The sequence below is a fragment of the Microcaecilia unicolor genome, chromosome 10 (assembly GCF_901765095.1).
Source record: "Microcaecilia unicolor chromosome 10, aMicUni1.1, whole genome shotgun sequence".
NCBI classification, from domain to species: Eukaryota; Metazoa; Chordata; class Amphibia; order Gymnophiona; family Siphonopidae; genus Microcaecilia; species Microcaecilia unicolor.
In genome coordinates this window covers 129886526-129906389 of record NC_044040.1, presented here as the reverse complement: position 1 = coordinate 129906389, position 19864 = coordinate 129886526, and the positions used below count along the sequence as shown (strand labels likewise).

Below are 19864 nucleotides of genomic sequence, written 5' to 3'. Positions count from 1 at the left end.
AGCTTCATCGTAGATAATTTTGTGAACCAGAGTGCAGATTTTGAAAGCAATGCGTTCTTTGATTGGGAGCCAGTGTAGTTTTTCACGAAGGGGTTTTGCACTTTCAAATTGCGTTTTTCCAAAGATAAGCCTAGCTGCCATGTTTAGAGCGGTCTGAAGTTTCTTTAAGGTTTGTTCTTTGCATCCCGCATAAATTCCATTGCAGTAGTCTACATGGCTTAGTACCCATTGATTGTATCAGGTTGCGAAATGTTCCCCTCGGGAAGAATTGTTTTACGCATTTGAGTTTCCACATTGAGTGGAACATTTTCTTTGTTGTGGATGTCACTTGTCTCTCTAGTGTTAAGTTGCGGTCCATTGTAATGCCGAGGATTTGGCTTACATAGTACCGTAAAGGCATACGCCAACTCCTGTAGAGAGAAACAAATTTAAGGTTATATTGTGGTCGAGTAAGGTAGGTGCATTTCAGGCACCATGGGGGGTGAAAAGAGGGAAGGTTGTATATCGTCCAGTACGATCATTGGTTTTGCTGTGTTGCCGAGTCTAGGCATTTATGTTGGGTCGATAGGGTAAGTCTTTTTGAACAGGTTGGTTTTTAGTGATTTCCTGAAGTTTAGAAGATCATAGATTGTTTTCACAGCTTTTGGCAGTGCGTTCCATAGTTGTGTACTTATATAGGAGAAGCTGGATGCATAGGTTGCTTTGTATTTGAGTCCTTTGCAATTTGGGTAGTGGAAGTTTAGGTATGTTCGGGATGATCCGGTTCTGTTTCTGGTTGGTAGATCTGTGAGGTCTGTCATTTATCCTGGGACTTTGCCGTAGATAATTTTGTGGACCAGGTTGCAGATTTTAAAGGTAATACGTTCTTTGATTGGGAGCCAGTGCAGTTTTTCTCGGAGGGGTTTAGCACTTTCCAATCGTGTTTTACCAAATATCAACCTGGCTGCCATGTTTTGGGTGGTCTGGAGTTTCTTTGTGAGTTATTCTTTACATCCCGCATAGATTCCGTTGCAGTAGTCTGCATGGCTTAGAACCATTGATTGTATTAGGTTACGAAGTATTTCCCTCGGGAAGAAAGGTTTTACGCGTTTAAGTTTCCACATTGAGTGGAACATTTTCTTTGTTACGGAGTTTAGTTGGCTCTCAAGAGTAAGGTTGCGGTCGATTGTAACGCTGAGTATTTTTAGGCTATCTGAGATAGTGAGGGTGTGGTCTGGAGTGTTTTAGGTTCTGGGTTTGTATTTATTGTGTTCAGTTTCAGTTGGAATCAGTTTGCCCATGAGTCCATGGTGCTCAGACCAAGTTTGATTTCATTGGTGATTTCTGTCAGATCGTGTCTGAAGGGAATGTAGATTGTGACATCGTCTGCATAGATGAACGGGTTGAGGCCTTGATTGGATAATGACTTGGCCAGTGGGATCATCATTATGTTGAAGAATATTGGTGATAATGGTGATCCTTGAGGTACTCCACAGGCTGCTTTCCACGGTGGTGATATGTTTGAATTTGAATTTACTTGGTATGTTCTGGTGGTTAAGAAACCCTTGATCCAGTTAAGTATATTTCTGCCAATCCCAAAGTGGTCTAGGAGTCTTAGTAGTATATTGTGGTTTACCATGTCAAATACGCTCGACATGTCGAATTGGAGGAGAAGTATACTTTTACCTGTAGCTATTTCCTGCTTGAATTTGGCCAGGAGAATGACTAGGACAGTTTCAGTACTATGGAGGGGGCGGAATCCTGATTGTGATTCATGTAGTATTGAGAACTTGTCCATGTAGTCAGTAAGCTGTTTAGTCACCAAGCTCTCCATCAGTTTAACTACTAGTGGGATAGATGCAACTGGGCGGTAGTTGGCAAGATCGTTTTTTTTTTTTGTGTGTGTCTTTTGGTATTGGGGTGAGTAGGATGTTGCCATATTCATCAGGGAAGAGACCTTACATAGTAACATAGTAGATGATGGCAGAAAAAGACCTGCACGGTCCATCCAGTCTGCCCAACAAGATAAACTCATATGTGCTACTTTTTGTGTATACCTTACCTTGATTTGTACCTGTCCTTTTCAGGGCACAGTCTGCCCAGCACTATCCCCGCCTCCCAACTACCAGCCCCGCCTCCCACCACCGGTTCTGGCACAGACCGTATAAGTCTGCCCAGCACTATCCCCGCCTCCCAACCACCAGTCCCGCCTCCCACCACCGGCTCTGGCACAGACCGTATAAGTCTGCCCAGCACCATCCCCGCCTCCCGCCACCGGCTCTGCCACCCAATCTCGGCTAAGCTCCTTAGGATCCGTTGTTGTGCCCTGGGACTGGGCGCCTCTGTTCGTCACTGGGGCTTGTCCTTCATTCTGGGACGTGGACCTGACTCTGGCGCCAACTGTCGCTTCAGTCCCACAACTCCAGACTGCACCGTCTGCTGTCACGTGGCTTCAGTGCTGGGGCTCTGGTGGTCACTCGCTGCAGCTGTTCTTCCTTCCTTCCCAAGTCAGCGGCCACACTCCCGGTGCTATCTGTCTTCCCCCTCGCCTCTCGCTCCGGATGGGTGGTTGGTCGCTCGTTGACCCTCACGGTGCATGGTGGAGGTTGATGCCCTGCTGCTCTTCTGGTGATATTAGTGTGTTTGGTGAGCACCAGTCAGCATCATCTTCTGGTGTGGCGAGGACCAAGTGCTCTGCTGTCCATTTGGCGATAGCTAGTTGAGGGGACGGGTGTCGGGGTCCAGGTTGTGTGATGCTTCGGTTTGAAGCAATGTGGGCTCCTCCTCGTGGTGCACGGTGAAGGTTGGTGCCGCTGCTGCTCTTCTTGTGGTATCGGAGGGGTAGATGGGTGCTGGTCGACTTCCTCTTCTGATGCTGCAGGGACTGCGAGCATTGCTGTCCTTCCGGCTTTAACCAGGTGGGGAGAGCGGATGCCAGGTCCGGGTTGGGTGGCGCTAGGCCCTGGAGCAGTGAGAGCTGCGGTCAGCTCGCAGGGATGGCTTGGCCGGGTAGGATATCCGGGAGATGTCCCGGCCTTTTTGGCGTGTTCCGCTCCTCCTTCCTGTAGAGACCCACGGTCAGGGTCCGGCAGCTGTCAGTGACCGGTTTGCTGACCTTGGTGGCCGTGTAGAGAGCTACTTTTCGATTTTGGTCTACGGAGCTATCTGCTCCGTGACCAGTGAGTCGGCGGCCATTTTCCTTCCTTCCTTAGTGAAAAGAAGTACTTGATGCAACAATTTATTTTACATACAATGGAGGCAATTCTATAACTGGGTGCCAAAGTTAGACACCTAGACGCAGCGCTCAGTGTGAATTACATAGCAGCATCCAGGCACCCAGATTCCTTATAGAATACTAGCATAAATTGGCATCTATGCACTTACATTTAGGTATGCCTACTTATGCCATGTCAATAGCAGGTGTAAATAAGTATGCCTACACGCTGCACTTTAGTGTGTAACTGACAGCTCCAACTATGCTCTACCCACACGTACTACTACTACTACTACTACTACTACTTAACATTTCTAAAGCGCTACTAGGGTTACGCAGCGCTGTACAATTTAACATAAAAGGACAGGCCCTGCTCAAAGAGCTTACAATCTAAGGACAAGTGAGTAGACGATACGATGGGGGCAGTCAATTTGGGACAGTCCGGATATCCTGAAGGTAAGAGTTAGGTGCCGAAGGCAGCATTGAAGAGGTGGGCTTTAAGCAGAGACTTGAAGATGGGCAGGGAGGGGGCTTGATGTAGGGGCTCAGGAAGGTTGTTTCAGGCATAGGGTGAGGCGAGGCAGAATGGGCGGAGCCTGGAGTTGGCAGTGGTGGAGAAGGGTACTGAGAGGAGGGATTTGTCCTGTGAACGGAGGTTTCGGGTGGGAACATAAGGGGAGATGAGGGTAGAGAGGTAGTGAGGGGCAGCAGATTGAGTACATTTGTAGGTAAGAAGGAGGAGCTTGAACTGAATGCGGTATCGGATTGGAAGCCAGTGAAGTGACCTGAGAAGAGGGGTGATATGAATATATCAGTTTTGGCGGAATATAAGACGTGCAGCGGAGTTCTGAACAGATTGAAGGGGGGATAGATGGCTAAGTGGGAGTCCGGTGAGGAGTAAGTTGCAGTAGTCAAGTCGGGAGGTAATGAGAGCGTGGACGAGAGTTTGGGTGGTGTGTTCAGAGAGGAAAGGGCGAATTTTGCTGATGTTGAAGAGGAAGAAGCGACAGGTCTTGGCTATCTGCTGGATGTGTGCCGAGAAGGAGAGGGAGGAGTCGAAGATGACTCCGAGGTTGCGGGCAGATGAGACGGGGAGGATGAGGGTGTTATCCACTGAGATAGAAAGTGGAGGAAGAGGAGAAGTGGGTTTTGGTGGGAAGACGATGAGCTCAGTCTTGGACATGTTCAGTTTCAGGTGGCGGTTGGACATCCATGTAGCAATGTAGGTTAAGCAGGACGATACCTTTGCCTGGGTCTCCGCGGTGATGTCTGGTGTGGAGAGATACAGCTGGGTGTCGTCCGCATAGAGATGATACTGGAAGCCATGAGATGAGATGAGGGAGCCCAGGGAAGAGGTGTAGATTGAGAAGAGAAGGGGTCCAAGGACAGATCCCTGGGGAACACCAACAGATGGCGGGATGGGGGTGGAGGAAGATCCATGGGAGTGAACTCTGAAGGTGCGGTGGGAGAGATAGGAGGAGAACCAGGAGAGGACAGAGCCCTGGAACCCGAATGAGGACAGTGTGGCAAGGAGTAGATCATGATTGACAGTGTCAAAAGCGGCGGATAGATCGAGGAGGATGAGGATAGAGTAGTGGCCTCTGGATTTGGCAAGGAACAGGTCATTACAGACTTTAGAGAGTGCTGTTTCTGTCGAGTGTAGAGGGCGAAAACCGGATTGAAGTGGATCGAGGATGGCATGAGAGGAGAGAAAATCAAGGCAGCGGCTGTGAACGGCACGCTCAAGTATTTTGGAGAGGAAGGGTAGGAGGGAAATGGGGCGGTAGTTGGAGGGACAGGTAGGGTAAAGTAATGGTTTTTTGAGGAGAGGTGTGACTACGGCGTGCTTGAAGGTGTCAGGGACAGTTGCAGTGGAGAGAGAGAGGTTGAGGATATGACAGATGGAGGGGGTGACAGTATGAGAGATGGTGTTAAGTAAGTTGGTGGGGATGGGATCAGAGGAACAGGTGATACTTTTCGAGCAGGAAAGAAGGCGAGCGGTTTCCTCCTCGGTGATGTCCGGTAAGGAGGAGAAAGAGGCCTGGGTTGGTTGGTCGAGGGTTGAAGGGTGAAAAGGAGGAGATGGTTTGGTAGTGAACTCAAGGTTGATCTTTTGCACCTTGTCGCGGAAGTAATCGGAAGTAATGTATGCCCTCTTGCATTTACAGTTATAGAATAGCACTTAGTATCCTACTAGCACTTACATGAGTAAGTGTGCAATTCACTTGTGCAAGTACTAGTATTCTATAATCTTGGCATGCAAATGGCATTTACATATAAGCACTCAAGTTATAGGAATGAGAGGGAATGGACCCAAAGTGATAAACAGAGTGGTTGTGTACATTAGCATGAGTGCCAGGATTTATGAAAACATTTGTGTGCTCTCCACCCCTGCCACTCTGCTTCCCAAGCGTGTACTGGCTGATACTAACTAACTTGGTTGGTGCAGGGGTTGACTCTTGAGGGTGGGTATGCACGTGGGTAGTGCAGATGCAGTTGGCTGCCAGGTTGATACAAGGAGTTGTCTGGAAGAAAGGCATAAGTGCTGGTGGACACTGTAGTGGGAGCTGTACACCAAGTATTTCCCTATTCTTCCATGCCCCCAATTGACACTGTGTAGAGAGAACAAGGTATGCTGATGGCCACTGAGCATTTCCCCAGGAGAAGTGAGAGATGGCAAATGCTGATTCAGGGTGGAGGTGCAACCCCACAGCTACTTAACCCTGCTAGTCTGCAGCCAGCCTCTAGAATGCATGAGATGAGGGGTTCTTTGCATGTGTGCATGAGATCCCCTCCAATTGCATGTGTCAAACACATAATTTGTGGTTATGTCCTAGGGCAGTGCTTCTCAATCAGGGTCTTAGGGCACACAGGTGTGCTTTATGAAAGTGCTTTGTTTTAACAATCAATGGCATAACTATGTCTAGTCTTAAGACACACTTGCGTATCTTTATTGCACAGTGTACTGGGAAAAAAAAGTCTTTTGTTTCCCAATGGTGCCCTTCCAAGAAGCATGTAGAGAACAGGAGGGAAAAGGACTGGCTATGATGCCTGGCTTTCCTTCTTTCTTGAACCTACATCCCCCTCCATCATCCTAGGTGACTTTAACATCCACGCTGATGATTCCTCTGACTCTTATGCTTCCCAATTTCTTGCCTTAACGTCCTCATTCAATCTTCAGCTGTGCTCCTCTGCACCTACCCACCAAAATGGTCACTGTCTCAACCTTATCCTCTCCTCTAACTGCTTCCCCTCCAGCTTCTGGTCCTCAGCTCTCCCCCTTTCTGACCATCTCCTATTAACCTTCACACTTAAGCACCCTCCTCCCCAGTCCCACCCAATCTCAACCCCCACATCTAGGAATCTTCAAGCTATTGACCCCCTTACTCTGTCCTCTTGTGTCTCTAACCTTTTCTCTTCCACCACTCTATCTAAGTCTGTCAATGAAGCCGTTTCTTCCTATGATACTATTCTCTCCTCTGCTCTGGACACTCTTGCCTCTCCCATGCCCCGTCCTACTAGGTGTACCAAACCCCAGCCTTGGCTGACCTCTAAAATCCGCTACTTTCGTTCCTGTGCCCGCTCTGCTGAACGTTCTTGGCTTAAATCCTGCACCCTTGCCGACTTCATTCATTTCAAATTCATGCTTAACTCCTTCCAGTCTGCCCTTTCACGGGCCAAACAGGATTACTTCACCCAATTGACAAATTCCCTTGGCTCTAACCCTTGACTTCTCTTCGCCACACTGAACTCTCTTCTCAAAGTGCCTCCATCCCCAAATCCCCCTTCTCTTTCTCCTCAGACCCTAGCTGAGCACTTCCATGATAAAATCCATAAGATTAACCTTGAATTCTCATCCAAATCCTCCCCACCTCTCTCTCCCTTAGTCCACACCCCCTATTCTCCTTCTCTGAAGTTTCTACTGAGGAAACTGCCCTTCTTCTTTTCTCCTCCAAATGTACTACCTGTTCATCTGATCCCATCCCCACTTATCTACTTACTACTACTACTTATCATTTCTATAGCGCTACTAGATGTACGCAGCACTGTACACTTGAACATTAAGAGACAGTCCCTGCTTGACAGAGCTTACAATCTAATTAGGACAGACAGAACAAACAAGAGATAAGGGAATATTAAAGTGAGGATGATAAAATAAGGGTTCTGAACAAAGTGAATAAGGGTTAGGAGTTAAAAGCAGCATCAAAAAGGTGGGCTTTTAGCTTAGATTTGAAGGCGGCCAGAGATGGAGCTTGACGTACCGGCTCAGGAAGTCTATTCCAGGCATATTTACTAATAAGGTATGTTACTGTAGCACACTTTAGTAAATCTAGCCCTGAATTAGAAATTAAAAGAACTTATTCCAGGTCTCTAATAGCCTTTCATCAATCCACATCAAACTTCAGAGAAAAATATTACTTACCAATATTCTGAAGCCACACATTCAAAATATTTAATCTTGCTAAGGGAACACAGACACAGTTACCCAGCATTGGAAGAATATTTATTTGAACACTAAGAAAAAAGGCTATTTAGGTTGCTCTGATATTTGCAGCTTCTGCTTCAAAAATGTTTTGAGGCCTAGGTATTATAAGACTTCCCAAACCTGGACACTCTACACCCAGTCAGATTTTCAAAATATCCACAATAAATATTCATAAGAAATTTGCATAGGATGGACACCCATGTACCCCTAAAGAATATACATGAAATAAACCTGCATATGCTAGACACCTGAATGTCCATCCTATGCAAATTTCCCATGTATGTTCACTATGGATATTCCAGTGGCCTACTAACGAGGGAGGGAGGCAGATACCAATCTGAGGGGGACACTGAAAGAAGAGTTAAAAGGTAAAAAAAAAAAATCAAAAGCATGAGTCTTTGTGATGTGGTAGAGGGGGCAGGTACCAGTCTGATGGGGGGGGGGGGGGCACTGAAGGAAGAGCATGGAGCCTTTGTGATGTGGCATATGCTGGAGGTGGGGCACAGATGTAAACATAGACCCCTTGGTTCTGGAACCCATAATACTCAGAAAATCCTACTTAACACTATCTCTCCTACTATCATCCCTGTCATCTGTCACATCCTTAATCTCTCACTCTCCACTGCAACTGTTCCTACAGCCTTCAAACATGCTGTTGTCACTCCACTCCTTAAAAAACCCTCACTTGACCCTACCTGTCCCTCCAACTATCGCCCCATCTCCCTTCTTCCTTTCCTCTCTAAATTACTTGAACGCGTCGTGCACTCCTGTTATCTTGACTTCCTTTCTTCTCAATCTATTCTTGACCCACTCCAATCTGGTTTCCGCCCTCTTCACTCTACTGAAACTGCACTTACCAAAGTCTCTAATGACCTGCTGATGGCTAAATCCAGAGGTCTCTATTCTATCCTTATCCTTCTTGACCTATCTGCTGCTTTCGACACTGTTGACCACACTATACTCCTAGATACGCTATCCTCGATTGGATTCCAGGGCTCTGTTCTTTCCTGGTTCTCCTTCTACCTCTCACTTCGCACTTTCAGTGTTCACTCTGGCGGTTCCTCTTCAACTTCCATCCCGCTTTCAGTTGGTGTCCCACAGGGTTCTGTCCTTGGACCCCTCCTTTTCTCCATCTATACCTCTTCTCTTGGTACCCTTATTTCATCCCATGGCTTTCAATACCATCTTTATGCAGATGACTCTCAGATCTACATCTCCACCCCTAAAATCTCAACCATAATCCAGGACAAAATTTCATCCTGCTTGTCTGACATTGCTGCTTGGATGTCTCAACGCCATCTGAAGCTAAACATGACTAAAACTGAACTTCTCATTTTTTCCCCTAAACCAACTTCCCCTCTTCCCCCATTCTCTATCTCTGTTAATGGCTCTCACATCCTCCCTGTCTCCTTGGCTTGTAACCTTGGAGTCATCTTTGATTCCTCTCTCCTCTTCTCTGCGCATATTCAACAGATCGCCAAAACCTGTCGTTTCTTTATCTACAACATTAGCAAAATTCGCCCCTTCCTTTCTGAATACGCTACCAGAACCCTTATCCAAACCCTTGTCACTTCTCGCTTGGATTATTGCAATTTGCTTCTCACTGGTCTTCCACTCAGCCATCTCTCTCCTCTCCAGTCTGTCCAAAATTCTGCAGCACGACTTATTTTCCGCCAAAATCGTTATACCCACACTAGCCCACTCCTCAAGTCACTTCACTGGCTCCCTGTCCGCTTCCGCATACAGTTCAAATTTCTCTTACTGACCTTTAAATGCATCCATTCTGCAGCCCCCCATTATCTCTCCACTCTCATCTCTCCCTATATTCCTCCCCATGAACTCCGCTCACTGGACAAATCTCTCTTGTCGCCCCCCTTCTCCTCCACTGCTAACTCCAGACTTCGTTCCTTTTCCCTTGCGGCACCTTATGCCTGGAATAGACTTCCCGAGCCTGTACGTCTAGCTCCATCTCTACCTGTTTTCAAATCTATGCTGAAAACCCACCTTTTCACCACTGCTTTTGGCTGCTATCCACTACTCAATTGCCCTCCCCTTGTTCGTTCTCACCCAGTACTTCCCTCGCCCTTAATTGTCTTGTCTGTCTGTATTTTTTAGATTGTAAGCTCTATTGAGCAAGGACTGTCTCTCTGTGTCAGGTGTTCAGCGCTGTGTGCGTCTGGTAGCGCTATACAAATGCTAATAATAATAAAAGGAGAAGTTTAAAACAGATAATAAATAGCACACTCATTGCAAACTTTAGGAAAGAACTAAGTAAAGGCAGAAAGATTATCCTATATATTAATTCTCACCACCAACGTTCTAATGTGGGACTGCCTGTGTCTATGGTTCCTGGAGTTGCTAAGCTAGGCTCCGTAGCCAGGATGACGTCTTTAACAGCTGATTCCCAGGCAGGGGGAGGAGTAGGGAAACAAGCTGTTTCCCTACTCCTCCCCCTGCCTGGGAATCAGCTGTCAGTGCGCCGCTCCCTGCCACTTCGGAGCAAGTGTCAGGGAACGGCGCATCAAAAAACTACAAACGCGGCACCACAGAAACCCCCTCGGGGCATCACCCAGTCCCCCCCGGCACATCAAACCCCCACCCCCAAGCGCATCAAACCCCATTGCCACCCGCAGTTGCCAGTAGTAACGCTGTCCGGCCACTGCTGCTTCTCCTGTTCAGCAGCAGCGGCCGCCACAAGGGATGATGGGGACCGGAATCGCTGTGCTGCTGCTGGGCGGGCCTGACCCCAAATTGGGTGGGCCCGGGCCCGACCGTGGCTACACCCAATTTGGGGTCAGGCCCGCCCAGCAGCAGCACAGCGATTCCGGTCCCCATCATCCCTTCCCCCGTGGCGTGCAGGAACTTCCACCCCATCTTCCCTCACCCTCCTTGCAGGCCCGCCCAGCAGCGATTCCGGTCGCAGGCTCAGCTTCAGCTCATAGCGATTCCCACACGCTGCCTGCCGGCTGCTGCTCAACAATCTCCTTGCAGCTACTAAGCGGCAGCGCTAACCCGGAAGCAGTTAGCCCTGCTGCTTAGTAGCTGCAAGGAGATTGTTGAGCAGCAGCCGGCAGGCATTGTGTGGGAATCGCTGTTCTGCACATGGTACACACAACGAGGAGAACGGTGTGCTGAGCTCTCTGAGGCTGCATGCAGGTTATCCTCCCCTCCCCCCTTCAGAAAGTCTTTTGGTCTGGACTTAAAAGAAAAAAGAAAGGTTTCTCCTGGCTACGTCTGAACCGATGATCGCTTGTGCTGTTATTGTAGTCAGCTCAGATTTGGTTATGGAATGGGGTAGCCAGATTAGAAATATAACGTTCCATAGGGGGTCTAGTATTTTATGTGGTTTTCAAAATTGGTACTGACTACATCAGCCCTTCTCCCAAACCCTATCCTCAGAAGCTGGGTTATGTTTTTTTTTGGGGGGGAGGGGGGATGTTCTGCTGCTAGGCTCTTTTATAGTGATTCTGAGATTTGTCAGCCTTTCATTTTAATTTCCCCCCTCCCAAACCACTTATTGCATTTAGACAGTCCTTGATCATGGTTCTTCCTGGAACTCTGCAATCCTGGAGGCTAAATCCAGCCATTTGTGGTTTCATGATTATGGACACCTTCTCCCAACCACGCACCAATCCCGAAGCCCAGCTGCCCAGGTAAAAAAAAAAAAAATTAAGTTAAAATGTAAAGTCAGTGTAATGCTGCTGGCTGGTGGTGCCGGCGGGCTCTTCTCTGCCTAGGGCAAAAAAATATATTTAATCACAGCCTGGGCAAAAATATATATTTAATCATTAAATATACCTTTTTTTCGCTAGGCAGTGAAGAGCCCACTCCCCACCCATAAACCCACCAACATTACATTTTGTTAGTGCCCAGGTTAAAATTTAAAAAAGATTGTATATTTGTCATGGTGGTTCCTTAGTGGGCTTTTGGGTGGGTATGGTCCGCAGTGCACGGGTTAAAAAAAAACCCCCACTTAAATTTAATGTAGGCAGGTTTCTGGGTGGAGATGGGCTCTGCAGTGTCCATTATATATATATATATATATATATATATATATATGAATGTATTTAATGTTGGTGTCCTTCAGGGTTGGGGGGAGGAGATGCCAGACCATGGGGGGATGGATGGGGGTAGACAGGGCTGATGCTAGGCTATAGGGAGTGGTGGGGGGTAGGGTAGGGCTGATGCCTAGCTATGGGATGGATAGTGGGGAAGAGAAGGACTACAGGAATGGATGGGGGTAAGATAGAGAAGGGAAGGGCTGATGCTGGGCTACGGGGATGGATGGGGGGTAGGGAAGGGTAAAGCTGATACCAGGCTACGGGGATGGATGGGTGGGTAAGGAAGGGCTGATGCCGGGTTACAGGACAATTTCTATTTTTTGGTCCTTTATTCTGTAATGATGAGGGTTGTGCCTTTGTTACTGGAATTGGTGTTAAGGCTTGCAACATAGGCTCTGAGAAGCCTCTTTGCAGGATTTAGTGTTACTTCACAAAGTACCTGGAAGTGAACGGATTTTTTGTTGCCATTAATGAGGTGCTACCAGAATTTGAATACATTGCCCCTATGGAAAGCTGTAAGAGGAAACATTCTAGCTATGTTCTGTATGCTACAGATTCCACAGTATGCAGAAATAAATCTTAACGTTGACAGTGATTTTTCTTATTATTAGAAATCTGGGTCTTTGTTTCATGCAGTTTTTGATGTGTTGAAGAGTAGACAAAGGTTAACAGTTCTGAAAAATGTAAGTTATTAACTGGTGTAAATTAATTGTTGTTGAAATAAAAGTAAATTCTGTTAAGAGTACTTTATATTTCCCTCATGTATTTTTTTTAAAACAAAATAAATGATATTTAGGCTTTTTTTTTTTTTTTTTTGTGCCACAGACTGCAGCGTTCAATGTTTCGCCTACATAAACATTATGGTTGAGAATAACTGATCCAGATTGTGGGGGTGGGGGTGCTAAGCTTTAGTAAAAGGGTCACTTTATTATGCTTCTGTTACTTACCTATATGCATAGTGCCCACCCAAATTAGCTCTGGGCCCACCCAAAATGTCAGGTCTGGCTACGCCACTGTTCTTAAGCGCATGCCCAGAACACCAGAGGAGAGGAGGAAGAGTTGTCGGTTGATCAGTCTTTGGGATCTCCAAGGTACTCTTTAGTGACCCAGATTTACCACTGTGGGTAGACTGCATAGTGGACTTGATGACATTTGGCTGACCCAGCCTGAAATTTCTTGCATTTTTATCTCTCAGATTTCTCTGGACAAGAATACAGCCCTGTTATCACACAGTCATTCCCAAACGGTCAAGTCATCACCCGAGTTTCTATATGCTATTCACATTAAGGGTACCTTTTTAGCTCCTGTGTTGAAGTGTTTCTGCTTCTCGTATCCATTGACTTGTTGTACTGGGAAAAGGGGAGGGGGGGCCATCTCCTGTCTCATCTGCACCCTTATGCTAGCTCCAAGCTGGCATAGGGTTTGCAGCGGGAAGAGTGCCTTTGTTTGACGCGCTGTGCTTTGTGCATTAGGGAGGAATAGAAATTTACCCAGTCAACATGTGTTTGTGTGCTCATTGCAGTTGGAGCTGGCAAGCTTGGTTCGCGTGCTTACTGGCTCTGTGCATTTGATGCTAGCAAATGCAGGCATTGGTTCAGCACTAATGGCCTCTAGTGCCTGCATTTGCTTCTGAGCATCAGGGCCTCAATCATAGGACATAGGAGTTAAGGGAGTGTAGCACTGCTGAGGAACAGGAATAAAGTGGTGAAGGGACAATTGTAAATACTTTTGCTACAGTTACTATTCTGTCTGCTACATGTTGATTGTCTTTATCATTGTTACAAATTATAAGCGACTTTGAGAAAGACATTAGTAAAATCGAGATTCAGAACAACATATCTGGAGTCTACTGAGTTATTGACTGGATTTACACAAAAATGTTAACTGCTTATTTGGCCTTATGGATCCAGTCCTGGTCTTGTTCCCAATAATCAATAAATTTGTTTGTATACCTGATTCCTACTTTACAGGATATGCATTAGGCATCCATCTACGTGATCACTTGAACCCAGAGTCACACTATAATGGTGCATGGGCCCTTGTGCAGCTTCCCCTGTAGCCCCCAGTACATCCGCCCCTGGTTTTATTTTAGGGAAATTACTGTAGGATTTACTACACAGTAGTATATGAGTACCAAAATGTAGTAAATCCTTCAATAATTTTTCATTGTAATGCTGCAGCTGAAAACTTTGCACATTCCCAGTCCCAGCAATTCAGGATGTCATGTCTCTATCCTAGGCCTACCATCTTTTAAAGGTGCCAGCAGTAGGGAAAGAAACAAGGATTCACCCCACCCCCTTATTTTCAAAGTTGCCGGTGGTCTAGGGAAGAGCCTTGTCCCCATGCTTACCCATAGCTGGATCAAATAAAATAAAGTATGGTCCCCTTTGAGCCCCTCCCCACACTTATTGGAATACCCCTGGAGGTCTAGTGAGGGCAGAATTAGTCCCTATTCACGAAAGCTCCAGTGGTGCCATTTTCCAAAATAGCGCAAATTAACCCCAAAATAGCACATAATTCCTATACCTAGTGATTTCTGATGTATTGCTAGAAATATATTGGGAAATAGCACTACCTGAGCAGCAGCAAATGAAGATTGGTCTTGTTCTGCCCCTGTAAATGTGAGGAGGGAGTTAGGGGTAACCCTAAGGGGTACCACAATCGTTTCTTCTATTCAGTGCGAGGTGGGGATGCAGGGAGGGGTGGCAAGCTCTTACTTAGTAACCCACCAGGAACTTTGAAAATGTGGGGCCCCCCCCCTAACTGATTGCCCCTTTAAAATGTGTCCTGGACACATTGAATAGTACATTAGCATGTTGATGCTGTGGGAGGATGTGGGAGGGGGGGAATGATCTTAAGATGTAATTTACTTTGTAGGAATGAAGCCGGTTTTTTTTTTTTGGTTTTTTTTTTTTTACCTATGTTATTCTTAATTTACACCATGACAAGGAAAATAGTATGGGAAATTGACAATATGCTAACAATGCATGTTGTTTGCAGAATTTCTGTGTGATTTTTTTTTTTACTGCAATTTAACATAGTAACATAGTAGATGATGGCAGAAAAAGACCTGCACGGTCCATCCAGTCTGCCCAAGAAGATAAATTCATATGTGCTACTTTTTTATTTGTACTGTCCTCTTCAGGGCTCAGACCGTATGTCTGTCCTGCCCTATACTACTACTACTACTACTTAGCATTTCTATAGCGCTGCTAGGGTTACGCAGCGCTGTACAATTTTAAACAAGGGGAAGGACAGTCCCTACTCAAGAGAGCTTACAATCTAAAGGTAGTAAAACTATGTAGTCAGTGTAGGTATCATGAATGGGGAAGGTGATTAGGCGCCAAAAGAAAGGGAGAAGAGATGGGCTTTGAGTAAGGACTTGAAAATGGGCAGGGAGGGCGCCTCCCAACCACCAACCCCGCCTCCCACCATCAGCTCTGGCACAGACCGTATAAGTCTGCCCAGCACTATCCCTGCCTCCCACCACCGGCTCTGGCACAGACCGTATAAGTCTGCCCAGCACTATCCCCGCCGCCCAACCACCAGCCCAGGCACAGACCGCATAAGTCTGCCCAGCACTAGTCCCACCTCCCAACCACCAGCCCCAGCACAGACCGTATAAGTCTGCCCAGCACTAGCCCCGCCTACCAACCACCAGCTCTGCCACCCATTCTAGGCTAAGCTCCTGAGGATCCCTTCCTTCTGCACAAGATTCCTTTATGTTTATCCCACGCATGTTTGAATTCCGTTACCATTTTCATCTGCACCACCTCCCGCGGGAGGGCATTCCAAGCATCCACCACCCTCTCTGTGAAAAAATACTTCCTGACATTCTTCTTGAGTCTGCCCCCCTTCAATCTCATTTTATGCCCTCTCGTTCTACCGCCTTCCCATCTCTAGAAAAGGTTCATTTGCGGATTAATACCTTTCAAATATTTGAACGTCTGTATCATATCACCCCTGTTCCTCCTTTCCTCCAGGAATTTGCTAAATAGGTCTTCTTATCTACCAGGCTTTTCACTGTACTATCAAAAATGATGTGATGAAATAAAGAGTAATGTGGCTACATCTGTTAGAAATTGCTGACCCAGTCTTACTTTCATGATGCATCTCTACAGTGTGCAAATTCTGGATAATTGAGGTTTTGCCTGATAGTAGATCATAGACTGGAGTCCACGATTTTTCCAAATAATGAGAGTTTCTGATCATGAAATAAATAGTAATCTATTGTATCTTCTTCGCACTGTCGTATTCCACTGAGAAAATAAAGGGATCTATAAGAGAAAAGAAAAATGCCTACTCTGATATACTGGTAATGTGTCTTTTGACTTCCATTTCCTTTGTAGATTCAGCACAATGGAGCTAAACATTTTCTACAGCTATGTCATTGAAATGCTCAGCTTTTTGCACTCCCGGGTAGTACAAAATCTGCCAGACATGGAAGGACATCTTCCCACCCTTGCCTCAATCCTAAGAAACAGAAGTAACAGCCAAGAGATAAGTGAGGTCTGGGATGCAGTGCTGGAGAAGCTGGAACTGCAGGAAGATGAGGTCAAGACCCTCTGTACCTTCTTCATCACTCACTGTTATGAGGCAAAGTATTATACCTCCAGTGAACGACAGCAATATGTTGATGACATCAGTGCCATGATTCTCAGGGTGGTAAAGAACCAAACTTTGAAGAGAAGTCTCCTCTGTGCTGTGCAGGTTTTAGAAAAGAAAAAGACTGAAAAAAGCATGGATAATCTCAAAGAAAAGAGCTAACATACCTATTTTCTACCTTCTCCCCATGCTACCTCACAAACACAAATCAGTATTTCTATTTTTTTTTATCTATAAAGCATGTAACATAATTATCTCTATGCACAAAAAAATAAATACATTAGTATAACATAAGTCTAGGATGGGGCCAAATATATTTCCTTTATTGATTGGAAAAAAATAATATAGACATAATAAATAGAAAGTAAGAATCTTGTAATTGTATTCCAAACATGTTAACTTGTGAGCTGGTCAGCCATTATAATGAAAAGAGCTCTAGAAAGGAAAGCTCTTTTCCTAACAAATCCCATTTCCTAAAACAATGCTAATGTAATCTGTGAGGTGGAGAGAAAACACAATTAGAAAAAACTGCATTTGTGCAAGAGCTGGAACAAACAAAGGGGCCCTTTTACTAAGTTGTGCTAAAAAGGGCCCTGCCCTAGCGGCGGGGGCTCTTTTTGCCGTGCACTTAGGCCCTTTTTAATGCAGTGGGTAAAAAGACCAAAACCTGACATGGCCATGCTGTAAGATTGCTTTTACCATGCACCCACACGGAGGGAGCACTTACCACCACCCATTGAGGTGGTGGTAAGGGCTCCCACACTAACTGGAAGTAACCAGGAAGCACGCAATGCTACCCGATTACTGCCAGGTAGCCCCCTGTGGAAATATGTTTTTAATATTTCTGCTAGCACCAGAAATGCCATGCACTGGGGGTGGAATTACTACTGGCACCTGCGTTGGGCCAGTGGTAGCTCCAGACTGGCGCGCAGTGGGCTTAGCACTGCTTAGTAAAAGGGCCCCAAAATAATTAAAATCCCCCATTTTAACCCATTAATTATTTGTTTAAATTCCATGAAGAGATGATAGTTGACATTCTGGGAGCATGTAAAAAGTCTATGTGAGGACTTTGCAGAATTTTTAATGCTAAATTTTTGATGCAAACTTCTGCTTTCAAAATTACCCCAGGATAGTCTGCTACAATTGGTCTAATTACTGTTCGTCTAATAGATAATTGGTCTAAAGACTATTCATTTAAAATACATGATGACCAATGATACAATTGGCCTAAAAGACAATTGATCTAATGAGGCATTTGGTCTAAAATCAAACATATAAGTAGAAATAGCATTCATGTATATTTTTTCAAAGTTCTCAAGAATTAATTGTGTGTGCAATGTCAGTTCCAGATTAAAATTGTAAAAGTACTTTGGGGAGGAGTCAAGATGGTGGTATAGGTATAGTGCTCCTCTTACCTGCTGGTAATTATGGTGACAAAAAAAAAGAAAGATAAAACTGCAGATTTTTCCCTCGGAACTTCTGCCTACACCTTCGGCTATGATTTCTGGACAGACAGATAATTTTGTCCAGCATGAAAGAACTTCATTAACTTTGGGAGAACAGCCAGCTGTCTCGATGCCTCATCTAGGTGAGGCAGCATCAGATTTTGGTTCAGATCTATCGTTGATTCCAGATTTGCGATTCCCCTCTCCCCACCTCAGCCATTTTCAGTTGAATTCATACACATTCAGTGTTCAATGCTTGAAGCTACTGCACCACAAGGGAAGATTATAGCAGCTGCAGAGGCAGTAATCCAGCTGTCTCCAGGTCAACATGATCCATCTGTTAATTCATGAGGGGCCATGGCAGCCTGGGATACAGAGCCACAGTCTGCTGGAAGTTGAGATTCTACATCACTGCTGGCAATAGCTCCAGAGATTGTGTTACAGAGTACTCCTTTCTTCACCTTGGAAGCAATATGGACTGCTGTTTTAGACTTAGGTAAAGCTTTATCCCTTCAGTTTGCTAACATGAATATGAGTGTTCAAGCAAATGCTGCTGAAATATCTACTCTTCGAAATAAACAGGATCAGACTGATGTTATGCTGAATGAACATTCAGTTCAGATTCAGAATATCAAATTGGTTGATTCATCATTGATAAAAGAAAACTTATTGCTTAGAAAAAAAATCTTGAGAATAATGTGACATACTCAAATCTTCAAATAATAAATTTCCCACAGTCATCATTTATTACACCTAGAACTGCCAAATTGTGATGCTGAAATCTTCTTTGGTTGGTAATTTATATACAAGTTCTTGTGTCTTTCTGTATATGCTTTCTCCCAGATGCAGAAAAACAGCCAATATGAGCTCTTTCTGGGAATTCTTCACAAAGGGAGGGGAAGGGGCATAGGATAACCAAAACCATGCAGAATTCCAGAGGTAGATTGTAGTCAAAAGTACTTATTGAAAACTCAGATACAATGGACTCAACACAGAGGGTCATTGAATCCCAAAACACTTTCCAAGATTAAATCACTCCACAATCCAGCAGTTTATATGAAAATTAACTGGAACTTTTATTAACCTCTGCAACTAGCAGTTCAGTCTTTTCAAACCAATGAAATAGATAACAATCCAATTTAAACTTGACTTGATTTTAGCAGAATAGTTATAAGAGTGCAGATCAGAAATATATACGGTTTGTACAACACCTCTTCTTGTCCATCCCTACCAGTCAGCAGTCAACCCCTCACAGGCTTTGCGTCTCCTGCACCTAAGTCCCCGACTCTGATGTCCCGGCTCCTCTTTGAGATGGAACTCTCCCCAGATCCCATTTCCAGCACCTGGAAATGATCCCCTTGACCCACTTTTCAGAGCTCACTGACAGTCTCTGTCCATCTGGACTATGACTTCTCTCCTTCTCCAAACTCATTGAGGGCCAGTTCTTAATCAGGGACTCCCCTTACTCCACACTGATCTAATGGCAGGGAAATCTTGGACTACCTAAAGACCATGTGCCAGCACATGGTAATACCTTTATCCAGTGCATTTTTTTCTAGTGAAAAAGGTGCCAGTACTCAAATGCCAAGCCACCGTTCAGGGGTGGGGTGATCACTGAGGGGCCCACCCCATAATAGCCAGGCCCCCTGCAACCAGTCACAGAATCTATGGCAAGGCAGAATTGGTGTGTAGAACCTGAATTCTTTCATTAAAACTTGGGACCATGGGTCAATTTTAGCAGACAATGGAAAAAGTGCTGCTACTCAGTACCCTCAAGTACCCCCTCAAAAAAAAGCCCTGCTTTTATCACCCTCTAACCCCTCCCAACATGTCACTCATCCCCTTTACTGCACTATTTTGCTGCATTTTATTTCATAACCCATCCCCTATAGCTGGGCTTACTCTCCCCCAGGACCTCCAGGATACTTCCCCCCAGTGACCTACCAGGGCTCTATCCTCTCTCAGTAACCCCATGCAACAGGGGAGTTACACAAAGAAAATAGTGTAGCTTAATAAACAGTGCTAAACAATCACTACTACTTAAGTCATACAAACCTATGTTCAATCATATGGA

General features: G+C 45.4%; 1 protein-coding gene across 5 annotated transcripts in view; it reads left to right on the top strand.

Moving 5' to 3' along the window:
* The window catches only part of SMCO1 (single-pass membrane protein with coiled-coil domains 1), a 271293-nt gene extending 254302 nt beyond the window's left edge, over nt 1–16991 (top strand). For all 5 annotated transcript variants that reach the window (XM_030217081.1, XM_030217083.1, XM_030217082.1 and 2 more), the window contains exon 4: nt 16090–16991. In XM_030217081.1, coding sequence (XP_030072941.1) covers nt 16090–16507 — 418 coding nt within the window. In that variant the 3' untranslated portion in view covers nt 16508–16991. The remainder of the gene's footprint in view (nt 1–16089) is intronic.
* The last annotated feature ends 2873 nt before the right edge of the window (nt 16992–19864 follow it).